Raw genomic sequence first — 21228 nt, 5'->3', positions numbered from 1 at the left:
ATTGCAAATCTGTTTGATTAGATTAGCTCTGCTTGGATCAGTATCAGGCATAATCAGATTCTCTACACATCTGCCTTGTAGAGATTAGAATCTCATTGCCCCTCTTGAACTGTTCTTTTCTTGTGAGTCTACTTATGACAGAACTGGAATACTATCAAGTTTTGAAAATGCGGAGAGATGATTTAGAAAACTTTCCCTGGAGCATATTTCATGGTTGATGGAATGTCTGCCTGCCTAACCTTAAGTGTTATTGAGCACTCTTGCATCAGTTTTAATCTGCAGTTCCTATATAAAATAACATTCACATAGCTAATGTGTTAACTCTCTTTTCTTTCAAGTTGTCTTCTTTCCTTGTTGTTACTACTTTCCTTTTTAGCAGCTGAAAACTATTTTTTTACTACTTCCTCTGTTCTCTTCTTATTTCTCATTGCTTTGAATTAGAATAACAGCCTGAATGCTTCTCCCAGGTCCTGGTGCAGACGATTCTGTTTAAGGGGAAGAGTAGGTATTATCTGGATGCCTTTGCTTTCTTCAGTTAACAGGATTGCTAAGAGAGTTGGCCAAATTAGTGTGAGTTAACATAACTGTAGCTTAACAGTTGCATTTGGAAAGACCAGTGTGGCATGTTTGTTTAGTACAAGCACTAAAACCCAGAGTTCGTAATACAAAATAGAATTTGCACTACACAGATGAAGCATTCAGTGGTACAGAGCAAAATCCATAGCTTCTGGAGTAAACCTGTTCATTTCAGCATTGCCCCCATGGATGTGGTTGTATGTTAAAATAGTAAATGGGCATGCTGGTTGAATATTTTTTATTATAAAAAAAAACCAGAAATGTCATTCTGTAAACTGCTTTCTAGGGTTGGTGGATTAAAGTGTGTTCTCAACAAGAAGCTACACAGACATCTGAATAGTTTAGCTGTATATAAAGCAAGCATTCAGTAAATGAAAGCTTGTGATTATAGGAGAAAGTGCAGAAGCAGTACTTCAAAAATACTTTGCCTGGTGGAGATGAGTACTTTATTTAATTTGAAATTGGGTGAGGAGGGAACACCCAGCCTTGAAATGCAGTGAATATTTTCTTCTTCTTAGAAATTCAGGATTTGGATTATGTTTTTTTTAAAAAAACAAAACAGGGGACAGCCTGTGCCTCTGTGGCCACATCCAAGCCACAGCAAGTGCATGAAAGTTCCTGTAAAGTCCATATTTTAGCTTAGCTGGCAGGGATCCAAAGGCCTATGTGCCGAATACCCCTGTGTGGGAATTTTCCCATCCTCCTCCCTTCCTGCTGAAGCCACTTGTGTCTCTGTAGAGCTGCTTCTGAAGGTCAGGAGACCCGTTGGAGCAGGATTTTATGTGGCAAAAGGAAATTCAAGCAGAAAGCACCACCCCACTTCTCTTGCGTGAGCACACACAATTCTTGGGATTCCAGGAACTGTTCCCAATTGCCCATTTCCAAATGAACCTCCTTCGAATGAAAGGTGATGAGCAATTCTCACTGAGCTATACTTCTACAGTTCTTATTCAGTGTTTCATCTTGCCCAGTGTGTTTTCTGTCTTGACTAGAAATCTGTCTGAATCCTCATTATTTTTATTTCGTTGAACATGCTTACACACTACTTTTCCTTCAAAGAACTCAGAGTAGCTCAATTTGACTTATGGACAGTTCACAGGGTGAGGCCAGTTTAGCTTTGGCAGAAAAACTGCATTCTGGCTATTTTCTGGCCTTTCTTTTGACCTTGCATTTTGCTTTGTGTCTTTCTATCCACTATACAAACTGTGCACTGGATAATGCTGGACAAATGGGAACCATTCTAAAATTGCCTTATATCAGAGCTGTGCATGTTTACACAGGGTAGCATGTGTGGCATGAAGTGAGAGAAGGAGAAATGAGCTCAGCTGCAGCAGTGGTACAGTGGGGGCCGTGTGGATTTCCACTTTTACAGATTCAATTCATCGTTATGTTTAAATATGACCAGATGGAACTGGACTTGCTCTATATGTAATAGGTTATGCAAAATACATGTTACACCACTGACTTGATTGGTTAATGGTGGCCTTTCATGAAACGTTAACTTGAATGCTCCTGTGAATACTTCAACAATTAATTCGACAACTTCATTTTAAAAGCTAGGAGTACTTAAGTTTCCTTGCATTTTAAATGGCCAGCATCTCCAAATGTTGTGGTGGTTTGGTGTCTACAATTAAAGCTGCTGAGTCAGTTTCTCGTTAGCGAGAAATTTTCTGCTCTATTCCGTCTTCAAGAGCAATTATGCTGAAGTGTTGATACCTGTTCTTTTTGTTTCAGGATGCAATACGTAGTCAGAGTGAATCTGGTGAGTGTTTACTTAATAATATGTGGGATACTGGGAGGGCCACTTAGGAAACTGCCTTATGTTGATTCAGACCATCTAGCTTAATGTTGTCTTCTCTGACTGGCAGCAGCTTTCCAGAGTTTCATCAAGAGGTCTTTCCCAGTCCTACCTGGAGATGCCAGGGATTGAACTTGGAACCTTCTGCAGGGAAAGCTTGTGCCTTACCACTGAATTATGATGATTCATATTACGAACTTTTCTACATAAAAAGTGCTTCCATGTTAGAATAAGCATGCAGCTGGAGCACAGAACATCATTTATGTAGTTAAACACACTTAAGGGTTTTGCACAACATGGTGTCATACCAGTTCCTGCGTGTTTTTCTTGCTTCTGGTACGGGGGTTGTCTAATGTTAGTAAGTGTCTCTTTCATCTTTCTTCAAACATGTGAAGCATCACCCTCAGCTATATCCGGAAGCCCCAACAATACAAGTCCAACAGGGTGGTCCCAGCCTAAAACACCAGTTCCAGCCCCAAGAGAGAGAGCTGCAGGATGTAATTCGCAAGAAAAAAAAATCGTATGTATCAGAGTATTTGCAGCCGAAAGATACTCAGAGTATACAATGTGATTTTCAAATTTATTAAATCTTGCAGTAGGATTTATTAAAGCTTGTTGCTAGGATTTGCATGTATTCTGTGTCATACTGTTTATGTTGCTGCCATAGCTGAATAGTGTGTAAGCTTCTAAAAGAAGCCCAAGTGTTTGTCAATATTCTTCACTAATGCCTTCACCCTGATTCTACAAACACAATGCAAGTCTACGGCAGAGGTGGCCTAACCTGTGGGCCTTCTCAGATGTTGCTAGACTACAATTTCCTTCATCTGTGACCATTGGCTCTTCCAGCTAAGGCTGATGGGAGTTGTAGTCTAGCAACATGGAGGACCATGGGTTCCCCATCCTTAGTCTCCAATTTGCAATAGCACCGGCTTCCATATTACTCTGCTCAGTATCATAATACAGCACCTAGATCTTTACATCAGCCCCTTGAACCAGTAAAAAATTACAACAACAACAACAACAACAACAACAACAACAACAACAACAACAATAATAATAATAATAATTTATTATTTATACCCCGCCCATCTGGCTGGGTTTCCCCAGCCACTCTGGGCGGCTTACAACAGAAATTTTAAAATACTCTAATTTCTTAAAGATTAAAAGCTTCCCTAAACAGGGCTGCCTTCAGATGTCCTCTAAAAGACGATTTCTGACTTCGTGTTGTTACAGCTGGTAAGCTCTTGTCTGCTGGCACAGGAAGTATTAGAAACAGGCTGTTAGCATGGAGATGAGAATATGACCACATTTGTATAAGAGGGAAATCTAATCGTCATAAAATAGAAAAAAGTTATTTGGAGTGATGTTACGGCATAGATTATTTTCCAGATTTAGAAATCTACAGATGCCCATTCAGTCCTTAATTTGCTTAAACATATTTCCTGTTGACATTTTGTTAAGTCTACATTATAACTGTGTATGCATTGCGTAGTCAGATCTAGATTATTTCCAAATATCATTAATCATACTTGCGGCAAGCTTTAATCTGAACCTGTGAAACTTGGTTTCCAGGCCATGCTGTCTGTATTGTAAATATTTACTTGCTTTTCAGAGATCTCGTGGACAGAGAGATTCAAATTATTATTGGGAAATAGAAGCAAGTGAAGTTATGCTCTCTACCAGAGTAGGGTCAGGCTCTTTTGGGACTGTTTACAAGGGCAAGTGGCACGGTAAGTATCAAGCCTTCCTACCACCCTTGTTGAGAAATGTCAATATTAAAATTGCTTAACATAGTAGAAAATATATACATTTGGCCCTGTGTACAGGTGGCACGGGTGGGTTAAACCACAGAGCCTAGGGTTTGCCGATCAGAAGGTCGGCAGTTCGAATTCCCGCGATGGGGTGAGCTCCCGTTGCTCGGTCCCAGCTCCTGCCAACCTAGCAGTTCAAAAGCATGTCAAAGTGCAAGTAGATAAACAGGTACTGCTCCAGAAGGTAAACGGCATTTCCGTGCGCTGAAGGTAAACGGCATTTCCGTGCGCTGCTCTGGTTCGCCAGTAGCGGCTTTGTCATGCTGGCCACATGACCTGGAAGCTGTACGCTGGCTCCCTCGGCCAATAACGCAAGATGAGTGCCGCAACCCCAGAGTCAGTCACGACTGGACTTAATGGTCAGGGGTCCCTTTACTTTTACCTTACAGGTTTAATATTTCTGATTCATAGATATCTGCTAAGAACTGATTCCATAATTATATATGGGCAGAGAACCCTTCATTCCAACTTTGGAACTGGGGAGGTGATGGGAATTGCTGCTCAGCTGCAGGGACAATCCTCTCTCACCTCTATAGTTTCGTTTTTCCATTTTTATTTTTTGAAATATTGTCTCTGTCATTTTATTTATTTATTTTCAAGTTTTTATTGAATTTTTGTTATGTACAAAAACATGTAGACACCAAAATAAAGCAGGTAGGTAAAAAAAAAGTAAAGAAAAAAAGATACTGTATAGAGTTGCAGAATGAAATAACAGCAACCCAGTACATCAAATTACAATCATGTTCATTCAGTTTCAAAATTTGGAGAAAGGCTAGCCATATGTCCTGCTCGTCAGGAGGTGGCATCGCCCACGCCATGCTGAGCAAACTATAGAAGCCGCATTTCATCATCTTTACTATTATCATGTTTATAAACAGCTTTTCCATTATTCTTTCCATTTTCCATTATTCTTAAAAGGTGCGTTTGCATTGGTGGAAGGGAAGTGGATATTTGGAAATAGTGGCCAAGATTCAAAGAACTACTCAAATGCTTGGTCCTGCCTTGGTCCTTTCCCTTTGAGCAGACAGACCTCTGTGCCACAGTGTAACCCTTTAGAGAGTTCCCTGGTTTACAGTGTGATAATCAGGATGGGTGTGGGTGCCTACTGCTTATTAAACAATGTGGCCCAGATTGAGCCGAACAGTTGCGCTAGTGAGAACTTGTGCAATGAGTCCTGCTAGCACAATGAGGCTTTTCCATCCTCCTCCCCCTGCATGCCCCATGCTTCCCAAATTGGCTCTGGGGTTTAGGAAGAACCCCAGAACAATGTGTGGGGGAACGAGACAGGCAGATTGTTTGTGTGGCAAGCAGAAATGCTTGTGCTGACAGAATGTTCGTAATAGCACTACGGTGAACTCAATCATATCCTAAAGTCCTTTGGGCTTGTAGAACTAGTGGCCCAGAGTTCCTACTTATGGCAGGGTCTGCCCTTGGGTTTTTCCGCATGCAGACCATACTGCTGAAGCTCTGGTTCCTCCCCGCATGTAATTGGTGTACGGACATCAGTGGACTGCTTGTCATTGTAAGAATGTTGGCATGGTGCTTGAGACACAATTGTTGCATTATGTTTGCAGGAGACGTAGCAGTAAAGATATTAAAGGTGGTTGACCCAACCCCAGAGCAGTTTCAGGCCTTCAGAAATGAAGTGGCTGTGCTAAGGTAAGCCAATATGGTGACTTTATAATGCTTGTCTGGTACTTTATTAAGTTGTCTCGTCTAAAGTGGCTGGGTGCACAGGCTCACTGTGTTTTCAGTAGAACTCTTTATTGTGTGAGGTTATCGCAAGGATAGTAAACTAAATAGAACTGGAAGATTTACCAGACTCTCATGCTGCTGCCTCCAAATTGTAGACTATCCTGAGGCAGGAATATTCAGTTTGTTAGCTTAGAATTCCTTGTTGGCTGGAGCTGTGATCAATACTTGTCAAGGCCAGCCCTACCATTACGCAACATAAGCCAACTGCCTCAGGTAGCAGATGTTGAGGGGCAGCAGCAGCCTCTTGGCCATTCCTCCCTATGCCATTCCTCCCTATGCTCCCCACCCCCCAATCATTCCTATCTTTTGGAGGGCAAGCCTATATATTCTTCATGACATGTCCTGACCACTCTAAAAAGTAGCCTTCTGACTCGAGTGCGGTGGAGGATGCTATCATTTTACCAGTTTGAAGAAAGAGCCAGTTGTCAGCCCAGTCAGCATCTGTGTATGGAATGTGAAGGGAGTGTCATCTTGTCCTTTGCCTCAGACAGCAAACTGTTTTGGGTCAGTCCTGCTTGTTAGTCCTCGAAGCTATTCACTGGGCAACAGACTGGTATAGAAGTGTGCACAAAGCACTCCTTTGCATGCAAAGGGAAGGGTTTGCTGATTCCCCCCCCCCCCCGATCCCCTTTCTGGCAGCAGCTGCTTGTGTCTCATGCTACACTATAGGATATGCCAGCCTTCAGAACAGTGTTCCAGGGTTTTTTGCCTAACTAGCTAAAGAGGAACAGCTCCCCACCCCCCACCCGCCCGGCAAGCACATACACAGTTTATTTTGGATGCAGCTCAAATTCACCTTCAAATCCAAGCAGGAAAGACCGCATAGCCAAAATTCAAAGAGCTACATATGCACAGGGAAATTCAGGTTCATTCATTATTCTGTCATTAGTAAAAGACATTTATTTCTCTTTCTCTGTTAAATTTACATCTCCCTGCAAAACCTTTGCTATAAAGAAAAGCAGTTGAGCTTCAGCTTGGGTTCAGAGGTACTAGTTTTTCGGAAAGCTTTGGATCAGGGGAAAAAATCCACTCCCCTAAATCCATGGAGATCTAAATTTCACATGTTTATTTAACTTACAAAGCTAAACACACACTCCGTGTTCATATGTTGATTCCTGTTTGTTTCTGTTAGGAAAACCCGGCATGTTAATATTTTGCTATTCATGGGCTACATGACTAAAGATAACCTGGCCATCGTCACACAGTGGTGTGAAGGAAGCAGTCTGTATAAACACCTGCATGTCCAGGAGACCAAGTTTCAGATGTTACAACGTATTGATATTGCAAGACAGACGGCACAAGGAATGGAGTGAGTAATCTGCCTGCAGTGGGTGAACTTGTTGAATAAAGAATGGACTGAATAATTGTAGCTATGGAAGTGCCGTTGACTGCTCCAAAGACAAAATAGTGCTAGAGAAAATCAAGGTAGTGCTGTCTTGGGTCCAGGCAGACCTTGACAGTGCCTGTAAAACTTGAAATATAAAAACATCAGGCAGTCTTCCAGAGAAAGCAGAGGTTACAAAGATGTTTTCCTGATATACAAAAATAGCACTGTCTGATTCTAAATAAAAGGAAAGCTTTCTAGCTACAGTAGATAACTACTGAGGAAATGATAATCTTCATTGTGTTTGATTAAGGATGTAGTTTGTTGCTTTGTAACTTGACTTTTGACATGTAAATATGTTCACATTTTCATGTCTCAAATTTTGTTTACAGCTACTTACATGCGAAGAATATAATACACAGAGATATGAAATCAAATAGTATCCTTTTCTTACTGGGTGGAATTCTGATGGCCTGCCATCATTAGATCAATATGGAACATGGGGCATAGTATTTCTAGTTTGTTCTGGTGATTAAGTGATATGAAGACCTGTTAGTTAATGGCAATATTGAAGGTTACTTCTGCATTCATTAGCTGTCTTTCATTTGCAGATCTGAGTTGAAAACAGGGGCTGTTTTCAAGATCTCTAAATTCATAACACATAATTTTATTTTATTGTTTAAAAAACAAACCTTTTAATCTATGGTCTGTATTCTTTACAGGTCCTGTCAATGTCTTTTGGAGCTTTCAGTGGACAGGACCCTATAAAGTGCAGCTGATACACAGAAACTTAATTAAAAGAAACCAAATTGTTTGTTTTGAGAGAACTTAAAAATAGTAGCAGTCTGCTGATGGACCCAAGCACCTCCCTTTTACCTATAGATGGAAGTTCAGTGCTGAGCATAATAAAAATCTGGGGAGTGGGGAAGGGGTGGGAGAAGAAAGGATGTACCTAGGTAGGGTCTGGCACCTTACCACCTCCCTTTTAATACTGAATATTTTACAATCCTATATAATAAAGTCCAAGTTGTCCCTGCGTCCAAGCTGTCCCGTGTGTCCCTGGGGTACTGCGCATGTGCGCCAGGGACACAGGGATTGGACAGCAGAGACAACCAGGGACACAGGGATTGGACGCGCGCGCTCTCCCCACCCCCCCACCCCTCTGCCAACCGTTGCTCCCGGCCGGACAAGCACCTCACTGCAGTTGCGCTAAAGCGTGAGGAGGAGAAGGCTGCTTTCCCCCCCTCCTACGCTCCCCGCCCACCGGCGACTAGCAGCAAGTCCCCCCACCCCTCTGCCTACCATTCCGTCAGCGGAACTGCCTCCGTCAAGGGACGGTGCCCCCACTCACCCACTCAGCCAGCCCAGCCGCCCAACACCATGCGCTCCTTGGGACGCAGATCGCTGTGCCTCTGACAAAGCTGTCTTGAAGGCAGGGAGGGTCGCCGTGGATGTAGTCGGGATGGTGCCGCCGCCCGCCGGGTTCACAATGGGGTGAAAGCGGGTGACTGCTCCTGGGAAAGTCAGTGTCTCGGTGTGAAGGAGGGAGGGAGGCTCATCCCCCCAAGACAAAACAAACTTCGCCATCGTACTGGAGGTGGGGGAAGAGAGACACCTTTCTCCCATGAGCGTGGCTCGCCTCAAGTGCAGAAAAGATACCCGCTCTGTTGCCACCGTCCCAGAAAGCCCCTGTTTGCCTTTGTAATTGTTATCGCCACTTATTATGGTAGTACCTTACAGTATTTGTCTCAAGCCTCACGCACTGACGAGGTGTGGAAGCCCCGCCTAGGAGCAGGCAGGACCCTGCCCGCTTCTCCCCTGCCCTCTGCCCCGCCCAACCCTCTCTTGATTTCAACCTCCCAACCAGCGCGCGCACACTCCCGTGTCCTGCTCTGAGATTTCAAGTAAGGATTCAGTGAGATGGGCCTGCGCGGAAACACGCCGATTCCCTCCGCTCTCACTCTTCCCCCAACCTCCCAACCAGCAGCCGCGCGCGCACGCTCTCACATATCCTCTAGCGCCCGTTTTCTAAACGGGCTGAACAACACTAGTATTTTTATAAACCTGGTTGGTCACTGTGAGAACAGGGTGATGGACTAGGTGGAGCCATTGGCCTGATCCAGTCTGATCCATCTTGTGTTCTTAAAACACATTCATTAAAAACTAGTGTAGAATATCTTCTGGAAACAGGCTTGGGTGCAAGGATGACTGTGTTTGGTAACTCAAGTGACTGTCCATGTGTGTTCCTTAAGAGTTATGTAGATATATTTCTTCACGAAGACCGCACAGTAAAGATTGGAGACTTTGGGCTGGCAACAGTCAAATCTAGGTGGAGTGGTTCTCAACAGGTAGAGCAACCTACTGGGTCCGTTCTCTGGATGGTAAGTGACTTACAACGGAGCTGTTGCTTGTAGCTGGTCTGACATTAAAGTTATTCCTTTTAACTTGTGTTTTTAATGTGCAGTATATGACAAAAACAGGTTTCTTATCCTTTAATCCAGGGGTGTGGAAGCTTTGGATTGCTTTTGGGCTACAATTTGCATTATCCCTGACTGCTGGCTGGGGTTGAGGAGAGTGGAATGCAGCAATATCTAGAGAGCCAAAAGTTCCTCATCCTTGCTTTAATACCAGGGAACTAGCATACAGTACTGCTATTCTACAATTGGCACAGCTGCTTCCTGTGTTGCAAAAGAAGGTGCATATCCGTGTGTGCTTTTAGAGCTGCAGTTTTCTTTTTAACATGGGAGGGGCAAACTTTGAGTGGATAGGTGCTGCAGATAGGCTTTTTGACTAGACTTCAGGATACATGGCCTTTCAAAACAAATTAGGGTTTGATATGAGAATGAGCCTGTGTGAACCTCAGGCTTCCCCCCACCCCACCCCACCCCAGGTCTTACCAGAGGTGGCAAGCCAAACACATATGCTTTTGAACTAACCACATATTCCAATTACACCAAAGTTTGGGAACTTTAGGTAGTTAAAAGAAGCCAGGATATCAAACTGAACATGGAAGCTTTTGATCTCCTTTGTACGTAGGAAGGTGGTGGTGGGGGGCAGCGGGAGCAAGGAAGTCAGATGTGTGCAGGCTCATTCTTGTAATGACAAACCATAGTTACTTGTTTCTGTACTAGGCCAATGTATATATTAAGCTTTTAAGAAGCTGAGGCTGCAGCCTGGTGGTGGTGAGTTTAAAAAACCCACATTTTTCATTCCATTGTTTCCAACACCAATTTGAATGTTTGAGGAAATAAATTTAATTCAGTGGCTTAATTCTGTTTTTTTATTGTGGCCTTAATGCTGTTAGACTCTGTTTTCTTTTTCCCTCCATGTATGAATTCTTAATCTGGTTTTGTTTTTTAAATAAAGGCACCAGAAGTGATTCGAATGCAGGATAGCAATCCATTCAGTTTCCAATCAGATGTGTATTCTTATGGAATTGTACTCTATGAACTGATGACCGGAGAGCTACCTTATTCCCATATTAACAATAGAGACCAGGTGAGAAACGATCATTTTAAAAATGCAATGCATTGTATTTCCAAATTTTCAGGGTTTCTGGATTTTATTTAGAAGGTTACAGAGCAAGGAACCATGTAATTTATATTCCACCTTATCCAGTCTACTGCAAAGATGGCAAATTATAGAATTAGATCTTGGCTTGTGTGTGTCTAAGCAGATAAGCATCCCATATAAAAGCTTTTGCAGAGGGTATCTGTTTGCAGTAACATTGAAATGTCAGTATAATATCATGTGTACTTTGCCCAAACTGCTTATTTGCTAGTGCAGGGTTCGTTAGCACCAGGCTGGTTGGAATGTTGAGTCAGAGTTCTAGAGGTCTGAAAAAAAACTACATTGTTAACACTTGATACAGGGGTCAGTTCATAAACTACAGTGGTGCCTCGCTAGACGAAATTAATTCGTTCCACGGGTCTTTTCTTATAGCGAAAAATTCGCCTAGCGAATCCCATAGGAATGCACTGATTTTTTTAAACTGTTTTTTGGCCTATAGGAACGCATTAATTGAATTTCAATGCATTCCTATGGGACACCGCGATTCGCTAGACGAATTTTTCGTAAAACGCATTCGTCTAGCGAGGCAACCTCCGCTCGAAAAATTCTTTCGTTAAGCGGAATTTTCGTTAAGCAGGGCATTCGTTAAGCGAGGCATCACCGTAATTCCCTTGTGAAATCTGGGTTGTGTGTTCTTGGAGTTCCCATTGGTCTCCAACGATCTGTGTCTTCTCAGGGGTTGGATTGCGCATTAGGAAAGCCTTAACCTGAGGATCGAAGGCAGGATAGGCTAACACTGCTTGTGAACTCTGCCTTCATTGTTTCTTAAGCCTATTTGCCCAGATGGAAATAATTGTTATATGCTGGATGAAAGAAATGCCCTGAACTTTAAAATAATCTGACATGCTAAAGTGGAAAGCACAAGGTTCCTAACTGGTCTAGTAGCTGTAGTGTGTGCTCAGTGCTACCTTAGAGGCAGTTACCACTCACTGTGGCAAGTGTGGCACCACCCTCTGGGGAGCATGGTGGGCAATTAGCCTTCTGCCAAACTTTGAAGCTGCAGACATGTCTCAGCAGTTGTATGGTGGTCCCAGCCCTCTCACAGCACTGAAGTTGGTAAGGATGCTGGGAGTGGTTAGGCAGCCAAATTGGCAAGCCCCCACCCCCTTTTTTATTATGGGGGAGCAAAGGGGGACTGCTGTTTGGCAATGCCAAGCATTGGGTGAAGTTGGAAGTTTTCTCACAGAAAAGGTTGGAGGCTTCATGGCTTTAGAAGCCTGCAGAAAGCTTTGATTGTGCTTTGATTTGATTGCTTTAGAAGCCTGCAGAAAGCTTTGATTGTGCAGTGAGCCTCCCTCCACAAGGAGAAGCTGCTTCCTGCATAAATGACCCTCCTGAAAGTGCAAACAGGAACATGGTAGAAGGGCTAAGGCCAACAAGTGCATCTCCACTTTCTCCCTCACAGGATTGTGGTGGTGGTGGTGGGTGCTTGGAAAGGCTTCTGGGGCTGGCTTCTCAACTTAAGAGATAAATAGAGCCATTAGAAGGTTACACATGTTTGTTTCTTGTAAGTCAACTACTTTGGAAGCACTGTGGAAGAAGATACAATGACATGTGCTATAATTTGTACTAAATTAGATAAAATGGCCTGTTTATTACAATGCAGATCCCTCACCAGTCTGCAGGAGGTTCCCATCTGGCAAGCAGCTTCCATGTGCGTATATTCTGGCAATTAATTTTGGTAGTTGGCAGAGAGTGTGGGGGGTCTTGAGAATATGGGAAGCTTCCTTAAACCAAGCCAGGCCAGTGGGCCATCTAACCATAGCCCTTCCGATTGTCGGACAGAAGTCTTTCCCAGCCCTCCATGGTATCACTTATGAGTGATGTCCCCTTCCCCCTTGAAACCACATGCAGCTGCCCTCCATATTTCCATGAGAACAGTGAATAGTTTACATTAAAACAATTTTCAACATAGATGCTGCCTCTCTAAACTTCTAAGGTTTGCTTGTTTGCCTATTCTTAGATCATTTTCATGGTTGGTCGTGGTTATGCATCACCAGACCTCAGCAAACTCTACAAAAACTGCCCCAAAGCTATGAAGAGACTCGTAGCAGATTGTGTGAAGAAAGTCAGGGACGAAAGGCCTCTCTTCCCCCAGGTAAGAATTAAGCTTGATTTTAGAGATTTACAAAACGAATAAACTTGTGTGTGTGTGTGTGTGTGTGTTTGAATAAAGCAAGAGAGAGAGAGAACACGTTGGTTCAAATAGTGAAAAATAATGGGGAAACTAATCTCTTAAACTGCAGGCAAGAGAATGTTTTATTACTTTATTTTATTACCTTTATACTCCATAGAAGTCAAGATTAGAGCACATGGTTCACACCTCATAATTTATCCTTGCAAACAACTCAGTAAAGTAGGCTAGGCTAATAGAGAGTGAGTGGTCCAAGGGGACTCAATGAGTTCCATGACTGAATTACACACAGACATGCAGGCATGCACAAACACAGGTATAACTATAGGTATGTATTAACTTAACCCAACAACACCTTCCTCACACACAGAAACAGATCCCACTGCAGCCAACCAAAGACGACCAACCACACCCTAGGCTACCTCAACCTCTCCCACCATCAAGGAAACAGAACAAGCGAATAGTGCCTACTCAAGTGACTCTGACACAAAAACCCTACACATACACTAAGTAAAAGAATAAAAGCTTTACCACCCCACCCTTTCTCCTGCCCCCTTCTTTTCTTCCCAACCCTATACTGCATATAACACCTCACAACAAAAGTAACTGACCTGTAGAAAACACAGCCTGAAGAAAAAGACAATGCATGTGCTTTTGTAAACGAGGAAAATCTTTAATAATTAAAAACAAAAACCTATAGGTACTGCTTATCAGATGGACTTCACAAAATAGTTTACATAAAATTATTTTTAAAATAAGTGTCGATAGAAATTATATGATGAAAGAGAAAGGACAAGCAACTGTCATTGCAAAGGCTGCCTCTTTTTTTTCTCCATCCCTCTTGATTCTTCAGAAGTCCCTCAGGTGGCATTTGGAGTGGGGAGAGAGGTCTCCATGGGGAGTTAGAGGCTGGCAGCTTCCTAACCCGTTTCTGCTGCTTCTCCCCTTCCCTTGGGGCAAGATGGACACATTATACAGCTGTGTCTAGATAATATTATATATGATTTAATATATACAAGAGAAGGTAATAATAAAATACATAAACGACAAGACAGATATAAATTTTATCCTCTCATGTGTATATTTGCATTTATGAGAGAGGCAGATGGAGGGTGGAGGGGAGACAGGCGTATTATGTTTAATCATACGTACACACACACACACACACACACACACACACACACACACACACACACAAATTATAGAAAGAAAGACAGATTTATATCTCTGTTTACCTGTTTCCTGAGAGGCACTAAAATTCTCAATTTTATGTTTCTTGGTATTTCCTGCCTCTGATAAGACCAAAATGTTTCATTAGTGGGAAATAATGAAACAGTTTTTCAGAGAACTATGTTCACTTTTCTTTACTATTTTCCAGTAACGCTGAGATACTATAATTGATTTTTTAAAGGATGTGTTTTAAAACTGGGTATTTGTGTTGTAGCGTTGTAACTTCCAAGTTATTATTGCCAGGAACCTGTGGGTATCCCTGTACATAGATTTGTGCTTTGGGTGTGTAATGTGAGCCACTCACGCTTTTCACAAGGCAGAAAATAAACACTGTCCTGCTGCTCTTTATTTTATAAACAGGAAATGGTCACAGGGAAGTGGGTGGGGCTGGCAAGAGCTTCCATGAAATTTGCACTTGTAGCCTTGTCTAGACCTAGGAAGTTGTCAGTAATTAAGATAGTCTTGCACAGAAATTGGACAGGCCATTATAATTTCCTTCCCCCCTCCTTCCCTCTTTACTTTAGATATTGTCTTCCATTGAATTGCTGCAGCATTCTTTACCCAAAATCAACCGAAGTGCTTCAGAACCTTCTCTGCATCGTGCAACTCACACACAGGACATAAATTCGTGCACGTTGACTTCGACAAAGCTACCTGTGTTTTAGGAGATCTTTGCGTGCTGCCCACTGCTCTCCAATAACAGTTCTAGCAGTTGTGCTTTTGAATGCCTCAGTCTACAGGATTGCAGAGCCAGCAATGGGATTCAGCTGGATGCCAGTTTTGAGAATGAGCTGCTATGAATTTCTACCGTTCTAATCCTACAGGGACAAAAAACTCCATGTTGCCTTTTTCTATAGGTTATCATATTGAAATAGTTAAGAGACAGTATACAAGAGGTCCTATTACTATTTTTTATAGATGCACTTGAGCCTTACTTTATCTCATATGCAAAAAAACAGAAAAAGGAAAAAAAGAAAGAAAACAGGTTTCTTTGAAATTGCATTATGCTGAAATAGACTGGTATTTTTCTATAGCAAAATAATAGCTTAGCATTTGAGGAAAGTCAATGCAGATGGTGCTGTTCTTCTGATATTCTAAGACTTTTGTGCCATTCAGGCTGGAGGAATTTTAACTAAAATGGTCATCCACAAAGAAGACTTAAGGGAAGAAGGGAATTCAAGCTCTGGAAAGTTTCCACTTCTAAGCATTTCTCAAGATCATGAAACGCTAAACACCAATATTAAGTCAACACAAAACAGTTTTGCACATGTGGAAAATGCTAATTTTGAGGCAAGGAATATATTATAACTAGTACTGTCCAGAGAAAGAAGCTAGCACAATCTTCGTACAATCATCTAACAGTAACATAAGAAGCTTATTGGGTACTTCGGACTTGTTTCTTGCGGCGCCCTGAGGGTCTGGTAAGAAACTATAGTTTTTTGGGAGGAGAAGAGGCAAAATAAGTAATTCTGCTAGTAAATTTCTGCAAGATAAAGTCTGTTTTGAAACTTTTTTTCTGAGCTGCACTATAAAGAAACTTGGCATATACAGGTTTTCCATTGCTGATTTGGGTTTTAATTTTGTTTTCATTGCCCCTCAGATAAAAGCATTTATTGTAAACCCAGGTTCTTCTGATTATCTTATTTTAATAAAATAAATTAAATTTAAGTTTGTCATTCAGTCGGTTTTTTAACCGATTTTCCACATTTGATGTGTGTGCCTCATGTTCTTAAATGTGTATATTATGTAGCCGTGATGCCCTGTCTGCAATAGCTAGTTCACTATGTGCATAAAAGCAAAGAAAATACTGGAGCGATTCCCCTCTAAAATACCATTTTGGAAAGAACTGTAGAACTATTAACTGTATTTCCTCGTACCGTTATATTCTCTGTAGAATGTGCTTTGTAGCTTCAGCATCCTTTTGAGTGATCTTTAGGTGTGACGCAGTTTTCCAGAGCAAGTTTATCACTTTCAGGCACAGCAAAGTGCCCCTTGGAGATGTAGGTACTGCAAGCTGTTTTTTGACCCATAGACTTATATTTCCCATATTGAACCACCACCACTGTAAGTGTAGGTGTGCATCTGCAGTTGCGGGTTGCTCTCAGATAAATACATTTAGTTCACCACACATCGAGCAAAACCTTACTATCTAGTTCCACATGGATTTCTACATAGTGATGGAAAGACTCACTTTACAGAGAAAGAAGAAATCATGCAAATACATCCTCTGCCTCTTGTCCACAGGCCTGGAATGGAAGTAACCGAGTTCACTAAAGAGCCAAGCTAGATATGATATTAAATGCATCTTTGTATTTAACTCTAGGTTTAAAAGATGCTTATAGCATCAGCTGGGTGAACACTTGATAATTATTGGTATTGTGAAGGGAAATTTGACCCTTCCTTCCCCTGAAGCTAGCATTTCCCGGGGGAGGGCGGGGGGGGGATCTATACTGGCTGTGTTACTAAAAGATCTATAGACATGTAGTTTGGCCCTCAGGTGATTCCTAGAGGTAGTTCATAGAGGTGACATACCGGTAGTCAAATCTGCAGATTCTTTGGAATAGGGTTTAAGATTTTTTTTTAAAGGCGAATTGACAATCCTGTGTGTAATAAATGAGGGTGTTAGATCTCCGGTTGACTGATCTCACACAGTATCATGTTAGGCAACTCACTAGGAAGTTGTATACCAGTTGTATGCAGCAGGCTTTCTTTTTAAGGCATAAAGGATGTCAGTTACTCAGGAAATAGTGATGAATGAAAACTGCTCAGGGATTAAGAGTGAGAGGTAACTTTCTGATTGATAATCCACGCAAAGGTAAAGAACGTCATTTCCCTGGGTTGCGTTGCATCACTGCTAACATAATTTCAGTTGTGCCTTTCAGCTTGCACTCTCCTTAATAGTATTAAGTTCAGTTTGCGAAGACTGTCCTCGTGCCAATGTTCCTTTGCTGTTCATAAACACTGGCTGTCACTTTCCATGACCTGCTTGCAAGCCTCTGCCATTTGTAGTGCATGCTGAGCTGTTCAGTTCCTCTGATCAGCTGCAGCTGAAATAACACCAAGGAACTGAAAAGCACCCCTGCTTTCCAAGGAACATCCACCCTTTCTGTATTTTCTGCTGCACATTCAAAAATGTCCCCTACAATAAATGTATTCAGGTGCCACAATAGCTCTACTGCAGTGGCTTTGAATGCTTGGCGCTTCTGTATTCACTATCACAATGCAAATATTGAGTGAGTTATATTTGTTTCTGGAGTTAAGCTAATGCATTTTGTGTGCTTTTAGGGTTTCAGGAGTAAACAATGGAGAGGATAAGTGTGCGCACAGCGTCCAAATCCTAAACAGGGTTGGGTGTACTTAAGCCTGTTGATTTTCAAATTCTTTCTTGTTATTCCTCACTGCTGGCACTTGTTCTTGCCCAGTATTGTAATGAACGTGTATTATACAGTTATAAGCCTTCCACAGTTTGAAGTCTGAATTTGTTGGTGTTTTACATTAGCATTACAGCATCAGAAAGGTGTACCTGGTAAAGTGCATATTCTGATCAAACTTCATATGTTAAGTGAAGAATGACTGAAGTATAGTGCATGAAAAGCAAGCTTTTTTCAGTATGTATTTTCTGCCTTCTCCCAATACCTTCGGCTTGATCCTTATTTATGGGGCAATCATAACCATGTCGTATATCCTGTTGACCTCAGTGGAACTTACTCCCAGGTAAGTGGGTTTAGAGTTGCAGCCTTAGTCATTCTTAGAGTAGCTGCATCATGACTTTCTGGATCCAACCCAGCTTTTGAACTGTACAGTCCATATTGTGGGTTGCGTTGTGGTATTCTGCAATGAATTCTTCTGGGTTTCTTTGGAGATCTCCACATGGATTCGTTTGATTTACAGCCTGGACTACATTCTGGGCACGACTGCTTTAACTTTAGCCCCATTATTTAGTGGCTAAGCAATAATGGGCTAAAGCTGAGGTGCAGTTAGCATGCAATGTGAGCACAGCATAGTATGCCAGGTGCGATAGTTGACCCATGAAACTTCCATTACATATTTGATGTAAAGAGTATTGAGATACTGTGTAAAACTGCTTTCAACACTAGTATGAAAGTCACAGTTTAAGCAAAGAGTTAGTGTGCTTCCACATGATTACACAAGTGCCTTAACTTCGGCATCCTTTAAGGAGGAAACACGTTCTCTACCTATAAGATGGTGTGTGGGATTTAGATACTTTCTCTAAGGATGGGGAGATAAGGAAAGCATTGGTTTGTGCCCCTTAGCAAATACTGAGTTATCTTCATTTAAATATATACTGTAATGTAGAAGCAAAAGCTGAAAATGCAGTTCCTTCAGGTTCTGGAAGTTGGAGGTGTAATTTGAGAATTTGAAGAGTTAGCAGAAGCAGACTGGGCAAAGCCTGCTTCATCTTCTCTGAAACCCGACTGGCTCCTGTCCAAGCTAAAATTACTGCCTGCTTTAAGCTTTTAGTTTCTCCTCTCCAGTGCAAGTCATATGCATGCCACTCAAAAAAGATACTTAAAGCAACAGTCTGGCATGTTTCCAGTTTTATAAATGCGATCTGAAATTTAAACCCACCCATGTTCTACATAAATGTAAGTGGGAGAGTAATTCATTCTGCAAATGCACTGCACACCTTAAAACACTGCGGCACGGTCTGGCTTAGCCAGAAATGAATGCTATTTTTATAGCAATTATGGGATTCATTTTGCCTCGTTTGCTGGTAAAGTAACTTTCTTTAAAGCTATTCCCAACCTTGTTAGAGAGCAATGCCAATGCATTTTACACTGTAGGAATAACATTTTCCATAGTAACAAGCCAGATTAGTCTTGTTGACCCACTGCTGCATGTGGATGGTGGGAGTCCTGGTGTAGCTCTGGGTGGCCTTATCGAAATCTCCTCTCCCGTTATCTCCTACTCCCTTGTCCAATAAAGTAAGGATAGTCTAGGTGCAGCTGACATTTAGTAACATTAAATTCATGCATTTACTCAAATGTTTAACAATTAGCTGTGTAATAAATTGTAGCTAGACTAGATGGATCTGGCCTCCCAAGCAGCATTTTGGGGGGGAGGGGGGGACCACACAACCACAGAAACAGAAATTGCTGCAGTTCTTGCCACTCTCCAAGAGGTAAGCTGCTGTTAACAGACATTTTTCTCTCCTCCCCCCCCCCAAATGTCACTGCTGTAGTTGCTGACCAAGCATTGCTTAATAGTCCCTTCCTGGAAAGGTGCTCAATTACCCTATGTGGTTGCCAATTTCAGTCTGATTGCAGACCGGGTTTTATCGTATTACCTTGATGGATGATGCAAGGAGGGGGACCACAGGGGTGTGTGTGCCCCTGCTCATTCCGCTGGACCTTGCAGTAGCCTTTGATGGCATGTTATGAACCACCCTGAGATCTATGGGTATAGAGCGGTATACAAATTTAATAAAAATTAAAATCGTGATATCCTTCAAGCTTCTAGCTTGAAGGCAGTGTTTCAGTAGTTGTGCTTGAATTGGACAGCTGCTCTCAGAAGATAGGGCAAGGGCTGCTTGCCCCATCATGCCATTTATCCTATGTGGTCCTGCAGGGGGTCCCTGTATCCTTTCAGTATCTTCATGATGCCTCTTGAGCAGGCATTCCCAAACTTCGGCTCTCCAGATGTTTTGGACTACAGTTCCCATCTTCCCCGACCACTGGTCCTGTTAGCTAGGGATCATGGGAGTTGTAGGCCAAAACATCTGGAGGGCCGCAGTTTGGGGATGCCTGCTCTTGAGTGAGCTGTGAACTCTTCTGCACAGTATTGACCTAGTTACAGTGAGGGGGTAAAGCATTTGATCCCCTGCTAAATTTGCCTGTTTGCTTGTCCATCATCCCTTCGATGCGGTGAAGGTGTCCTGTTCCCTTAAGCAGAAAAACACCCCCAAAGCATAATATGTTCCCCTCCATGTTTGGTGGAGGGTTGTAGGCAGCATTCATCCTCCTCCAAATATGGCGAGTTGAGTTGATGCCAAAGAACTCGATTTTGGTCTCATCTGACCACAACACTTTCACCCAGTTCTCCTCTGGGTCATTCAGATGTGCATTGGCAAACTGCAAACGGGCCTGTACATGTGCTGTCATGAGCAAGGGGTCCTTGCAGACTCTGCAGGATCTCAGTCCTTCACGGCGTAGTGTGTTACCAACTGTTTTCATGGTGACTATGGTCCCAGCTGCCCTGAGATCATTTACAAGTTCCCCCCTTGTAGTTCTGGGCTGCTTCATCACCGTTCTCCTGATGATTACAACTCCACGAGATGAGATCTTGCATGGAGCCCCAGACCGAGGGAGGTTGACAGTTATTTTGTGTTTCTTCCATTTGCAAATTATTGTACCAACTGTTGTCACCTTCTCACCAAGTTGCTTGGCAATAGTCTTGTAGCCCAGTCCAGCCTTGTTCAGGTCTACAATCTTGTCCCTGACACCCTTGGACAGCTCTTTGGTCTTGGTCATGGTGGCTAGTTTGGAATCTGCTGGATTGATTGCTTCTGTCGACAGGTATCTTTTGCACAGGTAACAAGCTGGGATTACAGGTAAGACGTCTCCCTTACAGCAGGTGCTTCTAATCTCATCTCATTATATACAGTGAAGATACCAGGTAGCCTGACATCTGGCTAGGGGATCAAATGCTTATTTCACTCATTATAATGCACATCAATCTCTGACTTTTGTCTTCTGGGTTTCTGGGGGTTTCCCTGTTGTTATTCTGTCTCTCACAGCTACAATAAACCTACCATTAAAATTATGAACTGGTCATTTCTTCAATAGAATATATTCAATATATATATTTCAATAGAATATAGTCTAAGACGTACAGTGGCTTGAGTAATGTAGAAATCCCATAAGCGATATTTCTGTACCAAAGAGATGTTGCCTGCTCCATCTGCATGTAACTGCTGGCTTATTTTGACTGGACTTCCATTATTAGGAGTAAAAGGAGTACAGTCAAAACAATGGTAGCATAGATGGGTGTGTTACTTTCTTAAAATATC

General features: G+C 42.3%; 1 protein-coding gene across 28 annotated transcripts in view; it reads left to right on the top strand.

Moving 5' to 3' along the window:
- The window catches only part of RAF1 (Raf-1 proto-oncogene, serine/threonine kinase), a 75853-nt gene extending 59987 nt beyond the window's left edge, over positions 1–15866 (top strand). For 9 of the 28 annotated variants that reach the window (XM_035106246.3, XM_035106241.3, XM_035106253.3 and 6 more), the window contains 12 exons: positions 442–501; positions 2311–2338; positions 2770–2894; positions 3987–4104; positions 5760–5844; positions 7073–7249; positions 7657–7703; positions 9527–9645; positions 10631–10762; positions 12441–12488; positions 12798–12932; positions 14723–15866. In XM_035106246.3, coding sequence (XP_034962137.1) covers positions 442–501; positions 2311–2338; positions 2770–2894; positions 3987–4104; positions 5760–5844; positions 7073–7249; positions 7657–7703; positions 9527–9645; positions 10631–10762; positions 12441–12488; positions 12798–12932; positions 14723–14863 — 1215 coding nt within the window. In that variant the 3' untranslated portion in view covers positions 14864–15866. The remainder of the gene's footprint in view (positions 1–441; positions 502–2310; positions 2339–2769; positions 2895–3986; positions 4105–5759; positions 5845–7072; positions 7250–7656; positions 7704–9526; positions 9646–10630; positions 10763–12440; positions 12489–12797; positions 12933–14722) is intronic. The other 19 variants (XM_088663241.1, XM_088663245.1, XM_088663240.1 and 16 more) reach the window with 3 other exon arrangements.
- The last annotated feature ends 5362 nt before the right edge of the window (positions 15867–21228 follow it).

Source organism: Zootoca vivipara, chromosome 2, assembly GCF_965207765.1.
Source record: "Zootoca vivipara chromosome 2, rZooViv2.hap1.1, whole genome shotgun sequence".
NCBI classification, from domain to species: Eukaryota; Metazoa; Chordata; class Lepidosauria; order Squamata; family Lacertidae; genus Zootoca; species Zootoca vivipara.
The sequence above is the reverse complement of the archived record's forward strand: the minus strand, read 5'-3'. Positions and strand labels throughout refer to the sequence as shown.